The sequence below is a fragment of the Cinclus cinclus genome, chromosome 18, assembly GCF_963662255.1.
Source record: "Cinclus cinclus chromosome 18, bCinCin1.1, whole genome shotgun sequence".
Lineage (NCBI taxonomy): Eukaryota > Metazoa > Chordata > Aves > Passeriformes > Cinclidae > Cinclus > Cinclus cinclus.
In genome coordinates, this window is record NC_085063.1 from 14772522 (window position 1) to 14790973 (window position 18452).

At 48.7% G+C, this 18452-nt stretch overlaps 1 protein-coding gene across 4 annotated transcripts in view; it reads left to right on the forward strand.

Annotated features, from left to right (window-relative positions):
- Positions 1 to 18452, forward strand: part of RIPOR3 (RIPOR family member 3) — a 41444-nt gene that overhangs the window by 17760 nt on the left and 5232 nt on the right. For 3 of the 4 annotated variants that reach the window (XM_062505262.1, XM_062505265.1, XM_062505263.1), the window contains exons 3-16: positions 3503 to 3649; positions 5794 to 5872; positions 6246 to 6269; positions 6405 to 6458; positions 7151 to 7300; positions 7723 to 7786; positions 8162 to 8205; positions 8758 to 8883; positions 9944 to 10089; positions 14944 to 15073; positions 15430 to 16005; positions 16660 to 16796; positions 17027 to 17159; positions 17613 to 17721. In XM_062505262.1, coding sequence (XP_062361246.1) covers positions 3503 to 3649; positions 5794 to 5872; positions 6246 to 6269; positions 6405 to 6458; positions 7151 to 7300; positions 7723 to 7786; positions 8162 to 8205; positions 8758 to 8883; positions 9944 to 10089; positions 14944 to 15073; positions 15430 to 16005; positions 16660 to 16796; positions 17027 to 17159; positions 17613 to 17721 — 1919 coding nt within the window. Of the gene's footprint in view, positions 1 to 3502; positions 3650 to 5793; positions 5873 to 6245; positions 6270 to 6404; positions 6459 to 7150; positions 7301 to 7722; positions 7787 to 8161; positions 8206 to 8757; positions 8884 to 9943; positions 10090 to 14943; positions 15074 to 15429; positions 16006 to 16659; positions 16797 to 17026; positions 17160 to 17612; positions 17722 to 18452 lie in introns of those variants that run through there. The other variant, XM_062505266.1, reaches the window with a different exon arrangement.

The following is an 18452-nucleotide window of genomic DNA, read 5'->3' on the forward strand; positions in this document are numbered from 1 at the left end:
GTCACCACCCCTGGATGTGTTTAAAAAAAGACTGGATGTGGCACTGGGTGCCATGCTTTAGTTGAGGTGTTGGGCTGGACTCGATGATCTTGGAGGTCTCTTCCAGCCCTGTGATTGTGTGATTGTGTGATTGTGTGAAAATGCTGGGTGTCATGGCACAGACCAAAAGCTGTGCTCCCAGCACTGCCCCACTGCTGGACACTGCCTGCAGGGCCACCAGGGCCACCCAGGTGATGGGCCAGGCTGCTCAGGTCCCATCTGTGCTGGGAAAGTGAAGAGCTGCAGCCCTGCCTGCTGCCAGCCTTGTGGTGCCTGCTGAGCTCTGACCAAACCTTCAGAACAGCCTGGGGAAATAAAATCCTCCTGGGCACCTTAATGGTGAATCCTGGCAAAAATCTGGAATTGACCCCAGTCAAATGCTCGCAGAGCTGTTGAGGCAGAGCAGCACCACAGGGAGGAAGGGCAGGGTCCTGGCAGGGCCACAGGAGGGGAAGGGAGGACTCAAACTCTGCAGCCCAGCATTCATTTCCTCTGCAGCTGCTGCACCATCCCGCGCTGGTGTTCCCATTTGGCTTTCCAGAACTCGCTGGGCAGCATTGCTCTGTGTGCTCACTGCAGCTTTTCCACTAAAAATCCCGTGCTGTTTGTGAATTCAGCAATCCCTGAAAGTCCCTGTAAATCTTGAGTGTCTTTAGAAGAGATGACCTATAAATGGAAAATTAAAACGACCTCTGACTGTCAGTGCATGCTAGAGCAATAACAAAGTGAATCATTTAGCAGCACCATTTAGAAATACTGGGATGTGTGCCTCAGGAGTATTGTACTAAAAAAAATCCTGTTGTGCATCAGTAAAATACCTGACTCATGTAATGAAATATCCTTTCAAAGAACCAGATGACTGGATTAAACTTTAGGTTAAACACAGCATGGTAAAGTATGAGCAAAAACCAAAATCCTTTTTGATTATGATGCGATTGAGGAGCCATCAATTTGAATAAATTAATTTGTTGGTAAAAGTGAAAATTAATATTACCCCCAGCAAAGATCAGGTATCTAAAAATCACACCAAGTGCCAAGATCTGGAGGAAAACTGTCAGGTAATACAGGCAGGCTCGAGCTGCAGTCCAGAGTGGGAGTCCTTGCAGGGAAAGGTTCTACAGGAGCAGGGGTGAGCAGCTGCTCCTCCGACAGGCACAGTCCAGCAGGGTCCCCGTGCTCAGAATAATAATTCACACATCCCTTAGGATTATCCTCTTACATCTAGCTGCAAAACTTTCCTCTGTGCCTCTCTTAAGGCACTTTGATGGTGCTGCTTTTCAATATTTGAGTGTTTAGACAGTTTTGTTCTGGAATCACTGCAGTAAGGAGGATTTCTGTCCCAGACACTCAGTCACAGCCCAGTGAACATGAGAGCCTGCCCTGGCATAGACAAGAAAATTTTTAATCACCCTTTCCTAACTTATCTCTCTCTCAGGCACTGTTACAAAACTCAGCAGGAGCTGGCAGGGGTCCTGTGCAAGGTCTGTCCAAGGATGACAAGACACAAATCAGGCCCACATGGACATTCTGCAGCAGATGCTAAATTTACTTTTGCTTTTCTTTAGCATCTTCCCCTTGGGTCTCTCAGTCAGACACAATTTTGTATTTCCCCACCATGGTCTCCACAGGAAGTAAATGCTATTACTGTTATCTGTAAAGTGGGAAATCTGATCCTTAACTGATCAGGTTCACAAGGGAAAGCAGCATGAGAACATTCAGCTTTTAGCTACTGGCCCTCCAGGACATGCCAGCTACTTCACTTTTGTATGAAATGTATGGAAATGGGATTCCACACGGAACATCAGTGCCCAGCTGGGCTGCAGCAGCCAGTGGGAGATGCTGAGGAGAAGGGCACAGGGAAGTCCCAGCCCCTCTGTGTGCAGTACTGAGATGCTGTGCAAGGGAAGTAATTTCCAGAACTTTGGAGAATTCACTCCAAAAATCTGAAGGTAAATCCCAAAATGAAACAAAACCCAGGAGTAGTTTGGGCTTTTAATTCCAAAACAGAATTATCTTGTCTCTTCTATTTGGTATCTTACAAATTAGATTTCTCTAGAGCCTGGAATTAGATGCTGCTTCTTCTTAGCATGAAAGAATTTTAAGCAACGAGCATTCTAGGAGACTCTTTCAACTGTTCCTATTGGTCAGACTGCCCCTTCCAGTGTTATTCCTGTTGGAACTCTCTCAATGTGCATGGAATTCCCGAAGAGACATCAGCATAATAAAGATAGTTAATATTAATATAAGGTTCTAATTTAACAGTGATGTTCCTTGTTGTAGATAACCTGAGCTCCAAATGGTTTGGTTAACACTTTCTATTAAGGCATCATAAAAAACCAAGGTAATCAGTGGTGTGAAGGAATTAAGTATCCAGCAATGCTTGGCAACACCTAGTTTATCAGATTTTTTGCAGAACAGATGTTAAGAACTGGAGTTGAGTGGAAATTTAGGACAAGAATAATTAAAGTAGGTACTCAAAGGCTTCTCTAATAGGAGTAGGGACAGCTCTCAGGTGTGTTGGGCTTTAATCACCCAGCACAAGAACCTCCTTAGGCCTCAGTTACAAGCCTGGAACTGAAACCAGCCACTGGGTGACTGTTGAGCCTGATGGAGCTCATCCTTTCTCCAGGTGAGCAGAATTTAAGAGGGAAATTGTAGAGGAGGTAGAAAGATTTTCAGAGAGCAACTGGCTGGTTTGGCTTGCTTTGGCAGATGGGAAATTTCTCTAGGTAATGTTATTTTAAAGGCTTTAGCTAGAGGGAATATTAACAAACTTATATAAAAATAGCCAAGGCTTATGGGACGATATGGAGAGAGGCAAGCCAGGCAGGAATTCTTTGCAGAGAACTCATTTTCTGTTTTAAAGGTGCCTCTAACTGATGGTTCAGGGTATTCTAACTCCTCAGGCTGGCACAAAATATTCTGTGTGGGGGAATTCTGGTAGAAGCAATATTTGATTTTGATTTTGAAAGTAATCAGCTGAGGTGTTAGATGCTGGAAAAAACCCTTGGTAATTATATCTTGTGTGCAATCAGGGCCTGGCAGCTGGCTTTTCCAAACAGAGCAGTGCTCTGAGCCACGGTTTAAATGGAAGGTGAGCACAGGTGAGAAATAACCATTTCTAAAGGCTCTTCAGGTGAGCTTTGCCACTTGGGCCTTGGGTGGCCCAAGGTTTGTTGCCTGGACTGCAGGTGGGAGTCAGAATGGGCCAGCCCTGGCCCTGCAGCAGGGTCCCTTTGGTGGCTCTGAGGATGTCCCAGGCTCTGCCCTGCCCTGCTGGGCACACAGAGCAGCACCCTGGGCTTTCTGTTCCTGCCACGGTGCTCTCAGGTGCCCAGATCCTCGGTGATTTTAGGTGGGTGTACATGGGATTGGATGGAACCGAACCCTGGAGTTCTGTGGCTCAGGCATCTCCCAGTGATGGGCTCTGCACCTTCCCTGAATTTCTGTTCTCTTCCTACAGCAAGTCCCTCAGCAGAAGTTCAGTGAGATCCAGGATGTCACTGAAACCCCCCAAGGCCTATAATTCCCTGCAGAAGGGGGCACTCATCTGGGATCCAAAGCCACTCCAGGTGAAGAAAATTTTTGAAGCTTTGAAGAAAGGACTTAAGTAAGGACCTTTTCAATACTGTGATTTGCCTTGCCTAGCCACGCTGCTGAAGTCTGTGTGTCACTTTGCTCTGTCTCCATCTGGCACCTCTGAACACGTGTGGTGACTTCCCCAGACCTGGGACCTTGGAAAACGAGTTCCATTCATTCTCAGGCTGCTTACAAAGCGCTCTGATGTTTGTGTTTATTACACTGTAAAACGTCACTGACAGGGAGAGCTCTGAGGAGTTGTCCTGCAATCAGCTGAGCTCCCATGGGAAAGGGAGGCTTTCAGGACAGGGTAGGGATGGGACAGCCAGACCTGGGCAGTGATTGGCAAAAAGTTTCTGGAGAGGGAACTCCAAAACCTGCCTTAACCTCGAGACTGAAAATGAGGGTGTGCCCTGCAAGGGCAGAGTGGGGGAGGCTCGTTCATCAGGGACTCCTCCTTGTGCTAATGACTGAACACTTGGAGTGAGCTGTTCTAGATGGTGTCAGGATGGGTCTTTCATTTTTTTATCTTCTTCCCCCCCCCCCCCCTTAAATAAAATTAAACTCTGAAGTTCAAAACTGATGTATGACCCCTGGGTATCTCGTAAGGCAAAGGTCTAAGCAGGTTCACCTGAAAGCCTCAGCTTTTTGATTTCCCAGAGTGTTCTGAGTCTATTATCACAGGAACTTCATTTACACCCTGAAGCTGCTACCAGGAGATAAAATCCCTTTCTCTGGATTTGTAAACCCTGCAGCTCTGCTTTCCCCCTCCTAACAGGTCCTGCAGTCCTCCACATTTTGCTGCTGTATTCATTTTGATCAGTTTGTTTTCTTCAGCAAAGAACATCAAATGCATTGTAGTAACACTTCATAAAGTCACATGTGTCACGTTTTTAGTCCAATAAAAGACTATGAAGTCTTCACCCTAAAAATACCCACCAATGTCTAAGTAGAGGATTTAGATTTAAAAGCAACAAGGAAACCAAATGTTTTTGCAGAGCTGAGAATTTATCTGAGCTTAGGGAGGAGAAACTATAAAGTGGATCAGGATTTATTCCCAGTTTTGCAGTGAGTGCCACATGATCAACCTCCTGCCAAAAGTGAGTGGCTGACTAATTGACTGAAGTAACCTACAGAAAACAACTGTATCAAATAGCAATGCAAAGGCCAAATTTTAAGTAAATGCAGACTAAGTCCACTCGGTGCTGGAGTGACTTGAATTTCTAGTACAGACCATATTTTACGTGCCTGGTTCTTTATAGCTATAGAAAATAACTCTTTATTCTGTTAACCATCTGGCTGCCATTCCATCAGGCTGATAATTCTAACGTACTTAAAGCTAAAAGTGATGAAGCTTTTCTAAAAGGTGAGTGAATGCTTTTCTGCCTCCAGCCTTGGCTGCTCCTGCACTGAGCTGTTCCTGGGCAGGGGTTGAGGGCAGACAGCTGAGTGCTGGAGATGTGGGATGTCTTGGGGGACCTGCTTTTGGAACAGCGGGAAAATGAAATGCATCAAAGCAAATGTGAGGAAGTGTAGCTGTCTAAAATGAAGTTATTTTCACTGCTCGGAGACTGTGTCTAAGAATGTGGTGTTTACCAGGTGATTCTGGTTCCCTTTCAAACATTAGAGGAAAAAGTTACTGAAGTCTGCTCTGTGTTAAAAGCAAAGTTGGAAGAGTCTCAGCTGAGGAGGTTTTAGGCCCTGTGCAAAGTCCTGAGGCACAGCCCGTGCGTGCAAGCAGCTCTGGAGAGGCCAACTGGCACCAAGTGCTTCACACCTTGCAAAACAGCTCTGGTCCTGGAAAAAGGAATAGCTGCATTCAGACATTGCCTTAACAGGGTCTGCAGCTCTGTTTGCTAAAACCCTGAGTGACATCTGCCCCACCTGGCCTGTGCAGGGTGCTGGGTTTGTAGTGCAGGTGTTCCACGTGCAGGTGTTCCATGTGCTCGGGGAGCTCCTCCTCCTCAGTCCCTGGGAGCAGAGACTTCCCCAGCAAATGAAACTTTCTGCTGCCTTATAGGAGAGGATCAGGCAGAGCAATCTGAGAGGGAGATCTGTGATTTGTGTGTGTTACAACTTGATATTGTCCTCCTCCATGGCTCTGCTGAGAGCACCTCCCCAAAGAATCTGCAGTGAATACCTGGGGGATCTGACATGGGCTTTCTTTCTCTCCAGTGAATACCTGGAGGCACATCAGGCTGAGCTGGATTATCTCTCTGGTCGGCACAAAGATACCAAGAGGAACTCTAGATTGGTAAGGTGTTTTCAGTGTTAATATTTCAATAAAAGTCACCAAAGTAAGCGCTTTCTCCCACCTGGGACTCCCAGGAGCTGTCCTGTTAAAACACTGAGGTGGGATCCAGCAAAGCAGCACAATCAGAAGTTTCCCAAGCAAGGTAGCCCCGGATGTGAGAATTTAACTTGAAATTTCTCATTTTCAATACCCAGCAGTGCTCTTCACACTGTTCCTTTACTGGGCTGAATCTCCTTGTCTCTGCTCAGCAATCAGTTTCTGTAATATTAATTTAGTGACAGTTAGGCTGTTCCTAGTGAGTCTTGCATGAACGCATCATGGATGGTACCAATCCAGGTGCTCTCCTCCTCAGCCTGTGCCATTTCTCTTTCAGGCTTTCTACTATGACCTGGACAAGGTAAGGCTGTTGGGGATGGGATGGAATGCTGCAAGTGGAGGAAAATGGGTGATTTTGTGTCTGCTGTTTTACCTAATGACACATTCAGGAAATCATTTCTTACATCCCTTTCTCTCTCTTCGGCCTCTTCAAAAGCAAATCCGCTCGGTGGAGAGGTACATCAGGAAGCTGGAATTTCACATTAGCAAGGTAAGGGGTTTATACCTGTACCTGTAAGGCTCACACTGCTTTGTAAGTGATTGATCCACATGGAAAACACTCTGATTTTAATTCATCTGAAGGGGAGAATGCTGGGGACTTGCTGAAAGCTGTAGCCACTCTTTTTACAGGAGGAGGGGTTTGTTTATTTATTTATTTATTTATTTATTTATTTTCCTGAATGGTTCTATTCAGGCTGAATGTTTGGCACGACCCAACCTGAGTTTTCCTGTGAAACCAGTTTGCCTTTTCTGCCAGTTTATTCAGAAAATGCTGCTCTGGGAAGCCTGATGTGTTCTCTTCCCCCCCAGGAGGGGCCACAGGAGCAGTTCTGTGTTTGCTGCCTGCCAGAGCTTCCAGAGGGCTGAGCCTCTGCTCTGGCACAGCCAACACTGCAGGGCTTTCTCCCTGCTCAGGGAATTGCTTTCCTGCTCTGCAATTTTTGTGAGCAAAGTGTTATTTCTTGTCTTCTACTCTGGAAAAAGCAGAGCTGGTTGTATTCCTGAAGAAGTACGGGATATTGAGGAGCAAGCTGAGATGCATCACAGCATCCTGCAGTGCTCTGACAGAGGGATTTGGTTTGGTTCTTGGGTTTTTTGCCAGGAAATACTGCCAATGTTCCTTTACGAAACTCCTGAGCCATGCCAGGGCAATTCCAGTTCCTTCTTTCCCATCTTCCAAAGGTAGAAGAGCTCTATGAAGCTTATTGCATCCAGTGCAGGCTGAGGGATGGGGCCACCAACATGAAACAAGCCTTCTCCCTGTCCCCTTCCACCAAAGCCTCCAGGGAGAGCCTGCTGGAGCTCTACAAGAATGTCCAGGAGTGCACAGAGGTAGGAAATCCTTCACACTCCTTCCCAAAAATGGACTGGGAGCTGCTGCTGGCTTTTTTTTTTTTAATGGTGTGGGTTAAACACTGAACATGTGTGAATAAAATGCAGGTACATTGTATGAAAAATTCTTAATGCTGGGGTCTCTCATGGCTTCCACTGGAAGTGTGGGATGAGAATTGAAGGAGTAAGCTGTGCTACACAACCAGTAATGGAAAATAACTGACAGTGATGAGTTCAAGGAGCTCCACTCTTCTGTGGAAGATTTTCTGTTTCACAGAATCCATTCATATTACTTTTATCTGCCTTCACTAGTGAAAATGTTTGTGTGAAAGACAACCCCAAACAATTAAGTTCTTTGAAGGAAATGGGATGTGTGGGGAAGCAGCTCCTCTGCAGTGCTGTGACTGCAGCCTTTCTTTCAGGACATGTGCTTTATAGAGGGGGCTCTGGAGGTCCACTTGGGAGAGTTCCACGTGAAGATGAAAGGTAGGTTCCTTTCTCCTTTCCTTCTGGAGCCCTTGATTTGGGGTTTCATTGATTTGGGGTTTCTGGGTAGAAGTCTGATGCACTGAAAGCCCAGTTATTCAGAGAGACCTTTAACAAAGTTTGGGTTTTGCTCCAGTGCCATAGAACAGACCTGCCATGGTATTTTATGTTGGAATACAAAGCTGACAAGCTTTCTTTTTCCAGCTCAGTTAAATGCTGTCCTTTTAAGAGTGTGCTGGGTTGGTGGTGCAGCTTCTGCTCAGAGCTGAGGACAAGAGGGGAGTGTTCCCCAGAGTCGCTTGATTTATTGCAGCCTGAGGTGTTGGGGGGCTTTGTAAAGCTCCAAAAACTTGGGAATTCTCCTTCTCTTTTCAGGGCTGGTGGGCTTTGCTCGTCTCTGCCCAGGAGACCAGTATGAGGTGCAGTACACAACTTTTGGGCATTTTGTCCTTTCTTTCCCTGGACTGGGAGGGCAGTGGCAGCTCAGGAGGGCAGGGTGGAAGATGGAGGAGGAGAGCAGAGTGCTGAAACCAAGATAAATGCTCTGCTGTGAGGAGAGCAGAGCACTGGCACACCCACTGTGGCCTGGGAGCTGGGGGGGCAGAGGGGCTCGGGTGTGCTTTGGGTGTGCTTTGGGTGTTACGGGAGGGTTTAAATGATGCCAGTGGTTGCCTGTCAAACCCAGCTGCCAGGGCTTTGCCTGTCTCCTGGAAGCTTGCCCTTGGCTGGATGTGAATGTACTCGGTGTCCCCCTGGGTGCTCTCCTGTCTCACCTTTCCCAGTGAATTCCAGCCTGGCACCCCAGGGCAGTGCAGAGTGCCCTGGGCTGCTCCCCAGGGGTTCAAACCTGCTCCCCCATCTCCAGTTTTCTGCTGTGTCCAGTGGGCAGGGGACTGGCTTTGCTGCTGTGGGCTGAAGGGAATAGTCTGGGGTGTGCTGGCCCAACATCCTCCTTTCTCTGTGCTCCCCAGGTGTTCGTGAGACTGGGGCGCCAAAAATGGAGGCTGAAAGGCAAAATTGAGACTGATGACAGCCAGACATGGGATGAGGAAGAGAAGATTTTCATACCCAATCTGCACGAGAAGTTTGAAATCAAGGTGTGGTGTATAATGGTTGGGTTGGAAGCAGTGGGTTAACAGGTCTTGTGCTACTTCCCTCTTAGGCTACCAAGGGTTTCTCAACATTCTTAAATAGTATTTTCTTTTTCCAGCTATGTAAAAAATGGGAGTTAATCCATGTTGTGCCTAGTGAAGGACATGGCTTCTGATTCTCCTTTGCTCCTGGCACTAGTAACCATATTAGTGCATCTGCTTTCCCGTGTTCTGGGATATGTGGTTGTGTTTAGGGATTTCTGTTTGCTTGGTTTTTTAAAGAACACCTAGATCAATATCTGGGAATTTCTAAGATGCAGCCTGGATGTGGAGACACAAATATCTTAATAACAAGATATTATTCTTATCCCCCATGTGGATGTTGAGTCCCTGCAGTGCTGCACTATTGGAGGAGAGAAATTCCTATATGGAAATCCCAGCCCTGGCAGGTGGGGTCAGTCCTTGGGCAGCAGCTTGGCACTCACAGGCTGGGCTCTGCAGCACCATCCTGCCAGCCTAGGCTGTGCTGGACCCTGTCCTACTGGGAAACTGTGCCAGTGCAGCCTCCTGGAGCAGCTCCTGCAGAGCTCCCCTGCCCTGGCAGCAGGAGCTGGCTCACACAGGAGACGCTCTCTGGCTTCTTGCCTTTGGAAATGGCTTTAGGAGGTGGTTTTTACTTTCACTGCACAATGAGGACCAGGTAAGAAGTTAATTCAGACCCCTGTTTTACCATTATTGTAAAAACTCGTGTCATTTGTGTGACAGTGACAGTTTTACTCCTTTTCTCAGCTGGTGAAAGTCACTGACAAAGATCCTCCACACCTCCTGCTCTTTCCACTCGGGGCTCAGTAATGTGTGCCCAGTGGGAGCACACAGCAGGTTTAGAAGAAGGAAATGCACAGCTGGGTGTGTGCCCAGCTCCTGCACTCCCTGCCCTCTGAGCAGCCTCCTGCCAGCTGTTCCTGGTGGGACAGTGGCTCTCAGCTCTCACCTGGGCTGTCCCCTGTCCGTGCAGGTGAGCCGGGGCTGCCTGGCGAGGTGGGATTGGCTGTTTGTGTCTCTGCAGGTGACAGAGCTGCGGGGCCTGGCCACTGTCCTGGTGGGGGTGGTGACCTGTGACAGCATCAACTTCTTCACCACCAAGCCCCAGGCCATCGTCGTGGACATCACTGAGCTGGGCACCATCAAACTGCGGCTGGAGGTCCTCTGGAAGTAAGTACAGCCCCAGCAGTGACAGCTCAAAACTCTGGAAATCATTCCAGGCTCCCAGGCGTGTCCCTGAGCTGCGTTCAACACCGTGCTCCTCCTTCTGTCAGAGCAGGGTAGAGAGCAGCCCTGTGCTCCCTCACGGCCACCCTGGGCAGGACCTGCTGATGGGAGCAGGCAGGGCAAGGGGCTGAAGCTGTTCCTGTGACCTTCCAGCTCTTCCTTTGGTGCCACCTCCTCACCAGTGGCCTGGGAGCTCCCTGCCCCGCACAAGGAGCGTTCAATCTACCTCCAAGCTATGTATGTGTGCCTACAAAACACTGAAAATAACCTTAAACGTGATGAAATGAAACTCAAAGTAGCAGTTTCTGGATGCAATGAAAAAAAAATAAAAATACACAGCTGAAGTTTTAGGACAGTCGTTGTTACCAAGATATGACCTGTTAAAAAGCAGCTTTCCCAAAGGCTTGGCACCTTTGTATGTGCACTGTGAGTAGTTGTGGGTACAAGGCTGTTTGTGCACTCCAGGGAAGCTGCTTGCAGGTGTATTTTAAATAGCTGAGCATTGTCATGGTGCCTGTGATTTGTTGCATTTTATATTTTAAATCTGTAATTTGGTTTTTGTAGTGGCCTACTGCTGTTATTAAAAGTAAATTCTCACTGTTGTGGATAGTGCACTGGCACTTATTCCTCCCTCCAGACTCACCCGTGCAGGGGTTTGAGTTGGTTATTTCTGCTTTATGGCACTGTTGTCTCACACAGAGAGATCTGTGGCCAACAAACCAAGGCTTTTTAACCTGTTTCCATTTGCCATTGTCCAGCAGCCCCTCAGTGAGGTGCCAGTGGAGCAGGGGCCACTCTCCACAGGAGAATGTGTGCAGGCTCTCACCAGGAAAATCACAAACAGCTCTGGTTCCACTGCTGGGACTGAGGAAGGGAAAAGCTTTATTCACCCAGTGCCATTTTCTGAGGGTCCCTTGTGCATGCTGTGGTTCTTTACACTTGTACCTGCACTTGGGCTGAAAAATGTGTCCCAGGCACAGCACCTGAAAATTACTTTCCAACACAGATTGCTTGTAGTCAGTGATAAATAAACTCACCTTGGCAGAGTTTTGCCTGCCCCTGTTTGATGCTTTTTCCTTCCGAGATCCAGCAGTGGCCACAGCATTTGGATTTTATAGTCTGGAAGAAATCATTCTGCTCTGTTTGTGACCCCCCAGCAGTGGCAGGGACAGACAGGGTCCTTCGTTCACTCTGCTGGATCTATTCCCCTCCTGTGCTCGCTGTCAGGACCTTCAGAACTGATCATGCACATAAGCTGCTCTTACAAAAGAACTGGATGAGGAAAACCCCCTCCTCTTCTGGGCTGCTGCACAGCTCCTCATGACCTGAGTCTCCACAGCAAATTGTGTTTGGGGCAAAACTTTCTGGGAAGCTCCCATCCCAGTGCTGCTGCCACTCTGGCTGTGGTCTTAGCTCAGAGTGCAGCCTTGGGCTGGCAGGAGGAGCTCCCTGGGATTTGGGACGACATCACACAGCCCTTGGAGCTGGCAGCAGCTGAGCTGGGAGCAGAGCTGCTGGTGACTCTTTTCTTTGGGAATTAATCCCCCCTTGGAATTTCCCGGCTCTGTGTCTCTGCTGTGTTTAATTTTCCTGAGATGTGTTGGGGTCCCACCAAGTGGACTGCGCGGAGCTCTTCTGTGCAGAGCTGGCCTCTCCTCTCTGACTGGCTGTTTGCTGAGGCTGTTTACAGAAAAGAGAAGCTGTGTGGGGATAACTCAGGGTGTTTCTGTTTTCAGAGATAGAGCACTCATAATCACAGCTGCTTTTTCCTCTGGTTTAAGAATAACTAAACAAATCCATCTGATTTACCCGAAGTTCCCTGAGAGGCAAGCTCTCAGTCTAGACCTGCTTTGTGAGAAATCCAAATGGAGATCTCTCTTCTGCCTCTACATGTACATTTTCTTTAAATAGGGGCCTCTGGTCTTCTGGGCTCTAACAAAAGTGCCTTCAGCTCCTTTATAGATTGTGCCATGAGGAGTGTGAATGAGCTTGGGGCCGTTGCAGAACAGCTTTGTTGGCCAGTTTGGCAAAAGGCTTTGAGTTTTTTGCCAACCTAAACAGCAGTCTGAATTCTGTGTCTCACATGCAGGATAAAGAGAGAGCTGTATTCTCTTTTCAGAGCTCCAGTAGTGCCCTGCATTGGGATCCAGGGCCACCATCCAGTCAGAACCACCCTGGTGCCTCTGCTCTGAGCAGGGCTGGCCTGGCTCTCAGGGGCTCCTGGAGCAGCAGCACAAAACCTTAAGGGGGAGTAAAAAAGGAAGGTCTGGCTTTTATTTTGGGACGCATACCTGCTGCCAGTCCTGCTCTTACAGCTGCAGATGTGGGTGGAGAGGCAGTTCCTGCTGCAGGACCTCCAGGCAGTGATGCACTGCTGCATCTCTGCTCTGGCAGCTGGTGCTGAGCCAAGCTGCACACCCTGGGCACTGGTGCTTGTTGGGCTGGAAAGGGTGGGTGAGCCCCAACAACAGCCTCTGCTAAATTCCATGGCCCTTTTCTTCTGGGCTTAGTGAGGGAAAGAAAAATCTCATTGCTAGCAGCAAGTCCAGTCCACTTGGTGAGAATTGGTTTTTTTGGGAGTGTATTAATGTAAGCCTGGATTCACAGGCTGAGCAGTGGGATTCAGGCAAGGAATTCTATCCACACTTCTGGTCTGGGGGTACTGAATCCATGGAGTGGCTGGACAGGAGGGGAGCAAATGGGGATAGCAGAGATGATCAGGCTTGTGGGTCACTTTGGATTTATTTATTTTTTTAATAGGGTTTTTCAGTCCTGAAAAGCTGTCTCTGGATAATCCTGTGCAGGCATGTGGATGTTGGCTGGGAAATGTGGACAGGAAATGTGGAGCCACTATTTCTCTCAGTTCAGCCACAGCCACCCTACTCCTCCCATCAAAGTACTTGCTCCACAGTTTAAGGTTAAACAATGACATTCCTGCAGAGTTTTTACCTATGCAGAGGTTTTATGTCAAAGATTTCAGGAAGTGACTAAACAAACTGAGGAAAAGCCAGCGACAACTAAAGACAATAGTCTGCTTTCAAAGTCTGCTGCATGACAGATCCCAGCTATGGATTGCCTCAAGGTGCAGCCTGTGTCTGGGGAAAGCCCCCTCCATCTGACTGAATTCCTCTGCTTTGCTCTGGAATATCCCCTGCTGCCTTCTGTCTGTGTCAGAGTGCTGGAAGAGATGGATTCATGGAGCTGTCCCAGTGTCAGGGTTTGTTTGCTGGAGAGATGAGGAGGGAGATGCTGGAGGGAGCCCAAGGAGCTCAGAGCCAAGAGATAATAGAAGCTCCAGAGCAGAATCCAAACTTGCTGTCTCAGTCATTGCTTGCAGGTCCAGGAGCTTGTCTGGAGCCAGCTGATGAGCTGCATTCTGCTGGAGGCTTTCAGGAATTGTCAAAGGGGCAAAGCAGATTTTGTTTGTTCTTGTTCCTTTCCTAGAAGTGTCATTTTGCATTACCTCATCATGAAAAATCTGAGGAATGGATCCCTGTGACTTCTGTTAAGAATGCCATGGGAAGGAGTAATTTGCTTCCATCAGTAAACGCAGCAGGCTTTGGCCAAAAGGCCGTTGCTGTCAGAAACCCGATTTATTTCTGCCCGTGAGTCAGAGCAGATGTTGCTCCCGTGCTGAGGACGGGGCTGTGGTGATGGAGCCCAGCTGGGTGACACTGCCTCCCTCACCCGACTCACCTGGGCCAGGGGAGCTCCCAGAGCAGTTTCTGAGCTCGGGAAGAACAGAGTGCTCACTGCAGGATGCTCTGCACAACTTCCCTGGGCAGCTCCAGGAGCCACAGAGGGTTGGAACTCTGCTCTTCAACTTTTGCTAGAGAGCAGGAATTAATTTCTCTGCAATTGATTAGTCTTCATTATCACTTGGATCTCCTGCAATGAGCAGCTGAACTCAGCTGATTTTATCTTGCTCTTTGGTTGTTATATTCAATCACTGAGGCTGTAGGTTTGTTGTAAACAATTGACTTATTTCAAAATGTCAGTACTCAAGTAGAAAAACAAACTTTCTTTTGGTGCCATAAGGCATCTCAGAAGGCAACAAAAAGTAACACATATAGAAACCAAACTTGCTTTACTTAACTTGAAATGTGTTTTCCATCTCCTGGTTAACTGAGCTGCGTCCCAGGGGATCATTCATGGGAGTTTCCTTAGACTGCTTTGCAAAGAAGTTGAGAAAGTAATGGTTGAGATGAAGAAGGTAATTAGGAAACCTTTGGGGCAGCACTTGACAAACCCTTGCAGACCACAGGGTCTCCTCTGGGGCAGTAACTGGCTCATCCCTGCCTGTATGAACCACAGAACCTGCCAAGTAGCACTGCCAGCCAAAGGAGTTGCTCATTAATAGGTGAAGGATAATGAGGGTTTTTATTGGGTTTTCCAGGTGCTGTGTGCTCTGCAGGAGGGAAGCTGGCAGCTCTCCTTTATTACATGTGCTGTGTTTCCTTCCTCTGTGGTTTGTGCCTGTGTCCCTGGCCAGTGCCTGGGCCAGCACCGGTGTCAGGACAGAGCACTCCAGCCTTTGGGACCTTGGACTCCTCTCCCAAAGGCTCTGGCACAGCTTTCTGTCTGAAGGGTGTGGAGAATTCTGTGTAAAACCCACAGCCTTTTTGCCTGTGTCTTTCTCTGCTGGAGCAATCAAGGACACTGGCTAGAGAGGCAGTTTCTGTTTCGTTTTACTCTGTGTGCTGCTGATTAAATGTCCTTGTTCAAATCCTCCCAGCAGCTCAACATCTCTGTGCTCTCTGCTCTCACTGACACTTGGGCCTTTGTTTTCTGCTGCAGCCCCTTTGACACTGAGAACCTGTTTCTGTCACCTGGAAGCACTGCCAAGTTCTCTGTGGGTAGCAGGAAGAGCTCGTTGTACAACTGGACCCCCCCAAACACACCCAGCTTCAGAGAGAGGTATTACCTGGTGAGTACGAGGGGGAGAGCAAAAGGCAAAGCACAGGCTTGGGGTCTGGGATTTTGGACTGTTCAGGAGCACACTCAGAAATGCGAAAACAGCACTCTGGTGCCTTTGCAGCTTATTTTGGGGTTTTGTTAATTTTTTTCTTTTAACCCCTGTTCTTTTGAGTTCTGTTCTAGATTTTGTAAAACACTTTAAAACATCCCTCAACAGAACTCTGCTCAGCAGCTGGAATGGTGGGGGTGTGGGTGTCTGCTGCAGCAGTCTGTGCTGGGAATCAAACTGGGAGCCAGGGAAGCAGAGTCCCCTGTCCCAGCTGGACTCTCTGCTGTCTCCAGGCTCACCTGGGCATCTCTTTGCAGTCTGTTCTGCAGCAGAGGCAGAGCCCAGGGGATGCAGGGGAGGAGGCCCAGCCTCCCAGCATCCTGAGCTACCTGGCTGCCTGTGATTTCGATGTCCCTGGGAGGAACAAGCCCCGCAACCCTGCGGAGACGAGCGAGGGAGACTCGTTCAGCTCTGAGGATCAGAAAGGGGCAGAATCCAGAAGTACAACCCCAGCCCAGGAGCACAGGGTGCTGCCACTGGTGATTATTCAAGAGGCTGGAGCAGAAGAGCTGCAGCATCCCGTCCCAGATCACAGCACTCTGGACATCCTGAAGAAGACTCCGTGTGTGGACGGATTCCCAAGCAGCCCCTCCGGTTTTCCCAGCCGTCACAGAGGCAGCAGAGACTCTTCCAGCCAGGCCCGGCTGGCAGAGCAGGAAAACATCAGCCAGAGAAGCTGGAATGCTGCAAACGACCCCAAAGCAGAGGGACGTGCAAAGCCAATGGACAGGACTCTGCAGGAAGTGTTACATTTGCTGAAATCGCGTGATGAGGGGCAAGCCCAGCTGCAGAAATTGGAATGCCACGTTTCGTCCCTGAGGGATAAATTGAAGGTACGGCTGTGTTTCACTCTGGGGAGGTGGCGTGGCTCTCGCTGCGACTCCTGGCCGGCTCGGTGCCCCTGGGGCTGCTCCGAGTCACTGCTGGCGCGTCCCCAGCTGGGGATTTTGGCCACCAGAGGTCAGGCAGGGCTCGGGGAAGCGGCGGAGACCGGAGAGCAGGGACCGCGCATGGAGCGGGATGGGGATGGGACCAGGGACAAGGGAAGGGATTTAGGGACGGGATTTCGGGAAGGGATGAAGGGAAGGGACAAAGGACAGGATTTAGGGAAGGGACAAGGGATGGGAAGGGACAAGGGAAGTGATTTAGGGAAGGGATGAAGGGAAGGGACAATGGATGAAGGGAAGGGATTTAGGGAAGGGACCACAGCCCCAGTGGTAGCTCCTGAGCGGAGCCCAGGCTGTGTGTCTGTGCTTCAGCCTTTGGGTTGGTTTTGGATCTTTTGGTGTTTTTGAAGGTCGAGGTGAGTGCAGCCGCTCATCCCATCCCTGTCTGTGCAGCCGGGTCTGGCTGGTCACAGGTGCTGGACATTTCTTTCCTAGAGGAAAGGTCCTGGAGAAGAGCAGGCAGGGGCTGGACTGCAGGTGAGGGGTGGGGAGGGGATCCAGGCTGGAGTAAGAACATTTCTGCTTCCATTTCATCAACAGCTGAAGACACTTCACAAACATTCCTCTATGGAGAGTTTAATGGTGGAGACAGTGCTGGAGAGTTTTGATTTCCTGAACACTGACTGCAGTGCTGATGAGCTGTCCCTGTTTGGGAGCATAAGGACAGGCAGTGTCAGGTATGTGCTGCAACACCTCATGGGACAGGCAAAGGGGGTCCCACAACAGCCACACTGGGCTGGGAAACAGCTGTGGTGTCAAACCCAGCACAGAAACATCTCCCCCTGTTTTTGGAGGGGGTTATAAATGCAATTAAAGAAAAGGCTGGTTTCTGTTCAATGCCACCTGCTTTCTTCCTGCAATTCTATTATTGATGAGACTTGTAACTCTTTTCCCCTCATCTCACCAGCACATACAATGACAATGTGCTGCAGTCCCTGAGCTGTGACACGAGACCAGAAGCACGAGATGTAACTACTGGGGATGACAACCTAGACGTGCTGCTGATAACACACCTGAGGCTGTGCAAAGGTCTCCTGCAGGTACAGAGCAGCCTGGGGGTTTCCAGGGCACTGGCTGTCACTGTTTATTCTGATTACAGGAGGATTTGGTATGTTCTGTTTGTTTTATAACAGCAGAGAGACTCAGAATGGAAATTGGGTGCATTAATGCAGTGTACGCGTGTGTGCACACAGAACATGTCATCCAAAACTCTGCTGTCTCTTTTCAGCCTCTGGGTTTTGCTGAAGCTCTGAGCAATCCCTTTGTGCCCAAAGCGGGCTGCAAATGCACAGGCTTGGCTTAGATTGGATGATGTTTAATGAATGAAAAACTGCTCCAACAGAGAGCAGGTGTCTGATGGGCAGGGGGCCTTCTGAGAGCAGCTGGGGTTTTATCACCTGTCTTAAAAGTTGGATTCTAAGGAACAAATCCTAATTTATCTGGAGCTTGATCCTGCCCTGGTTTCAGCTCCTGAGTTGTCTGTTGCATTTCAGAAACTGAGGACACCAAATGTAGCCCAGGTGGTCCAGGAGAGCATTTTGGAAGAAGTGTCAGAGCAGACACGAGTCCTGGGGGATGTCCTGGATCTGTCTGTTGAGAAAAGTGAGTACCTGCCTTACTCCAAGACCTGCAGAGATGGGAGAGCTGCACCTCTGCTGTGTCTGCTCGGGCTTCCCCACACCCAGGGTTCCACTCTAAATTCCTTGCAAACACTGACACCATTAAACCAGCTCTTTTATCTGGATTCTTAGGAAAAACAGGGCTTATTCTTTAGTTCATTTTTTCTTTTACCTAGAAGGAAAAAATCTGGAGAAGGTGGTCTCAGAGAAAGAGTAGCTGAACTGATATATCTTAAACAGGGATGTTGTAGATGGTGGAGTTTGCAGTCAAAGAACAGCAGAGCAGCCTTAATAAAACCCTCTTTTATATCTCTCTTTTTCCTTGGTAAGCAAACAGCCCAGATTCTGTGGCCACTTGCCAGAACAGTTTGGTGGGCATAGAATTCTCTCTGAGGTCTTCCCACTGTCTGCCATTGGTTGTTGGACAGAACAAGATGATAAAGCACAATGAGAGGCTTGGAAGGCTTTTGTTCTCATCTTGGTGAATACAGCAGGAAGAATGCAAATTTTAGTTGGAAGCATTTGCTGCCAGATTTTATCCTAGAGGATGTGAGAATAAACTGTTCCCTGGAGCAGAGCTGCAAAGGGGCTGGCACAGTGTGACAGGGGAAGTGTGGGAGTCTGAAATGCAGGAGCTCAGTGTCTGGAGGTAAAAGTGAGGGATGAAGGGTCCCAGGGAGGAACCACAGGGTATTGCTGTGCTCTTGTGAAGGG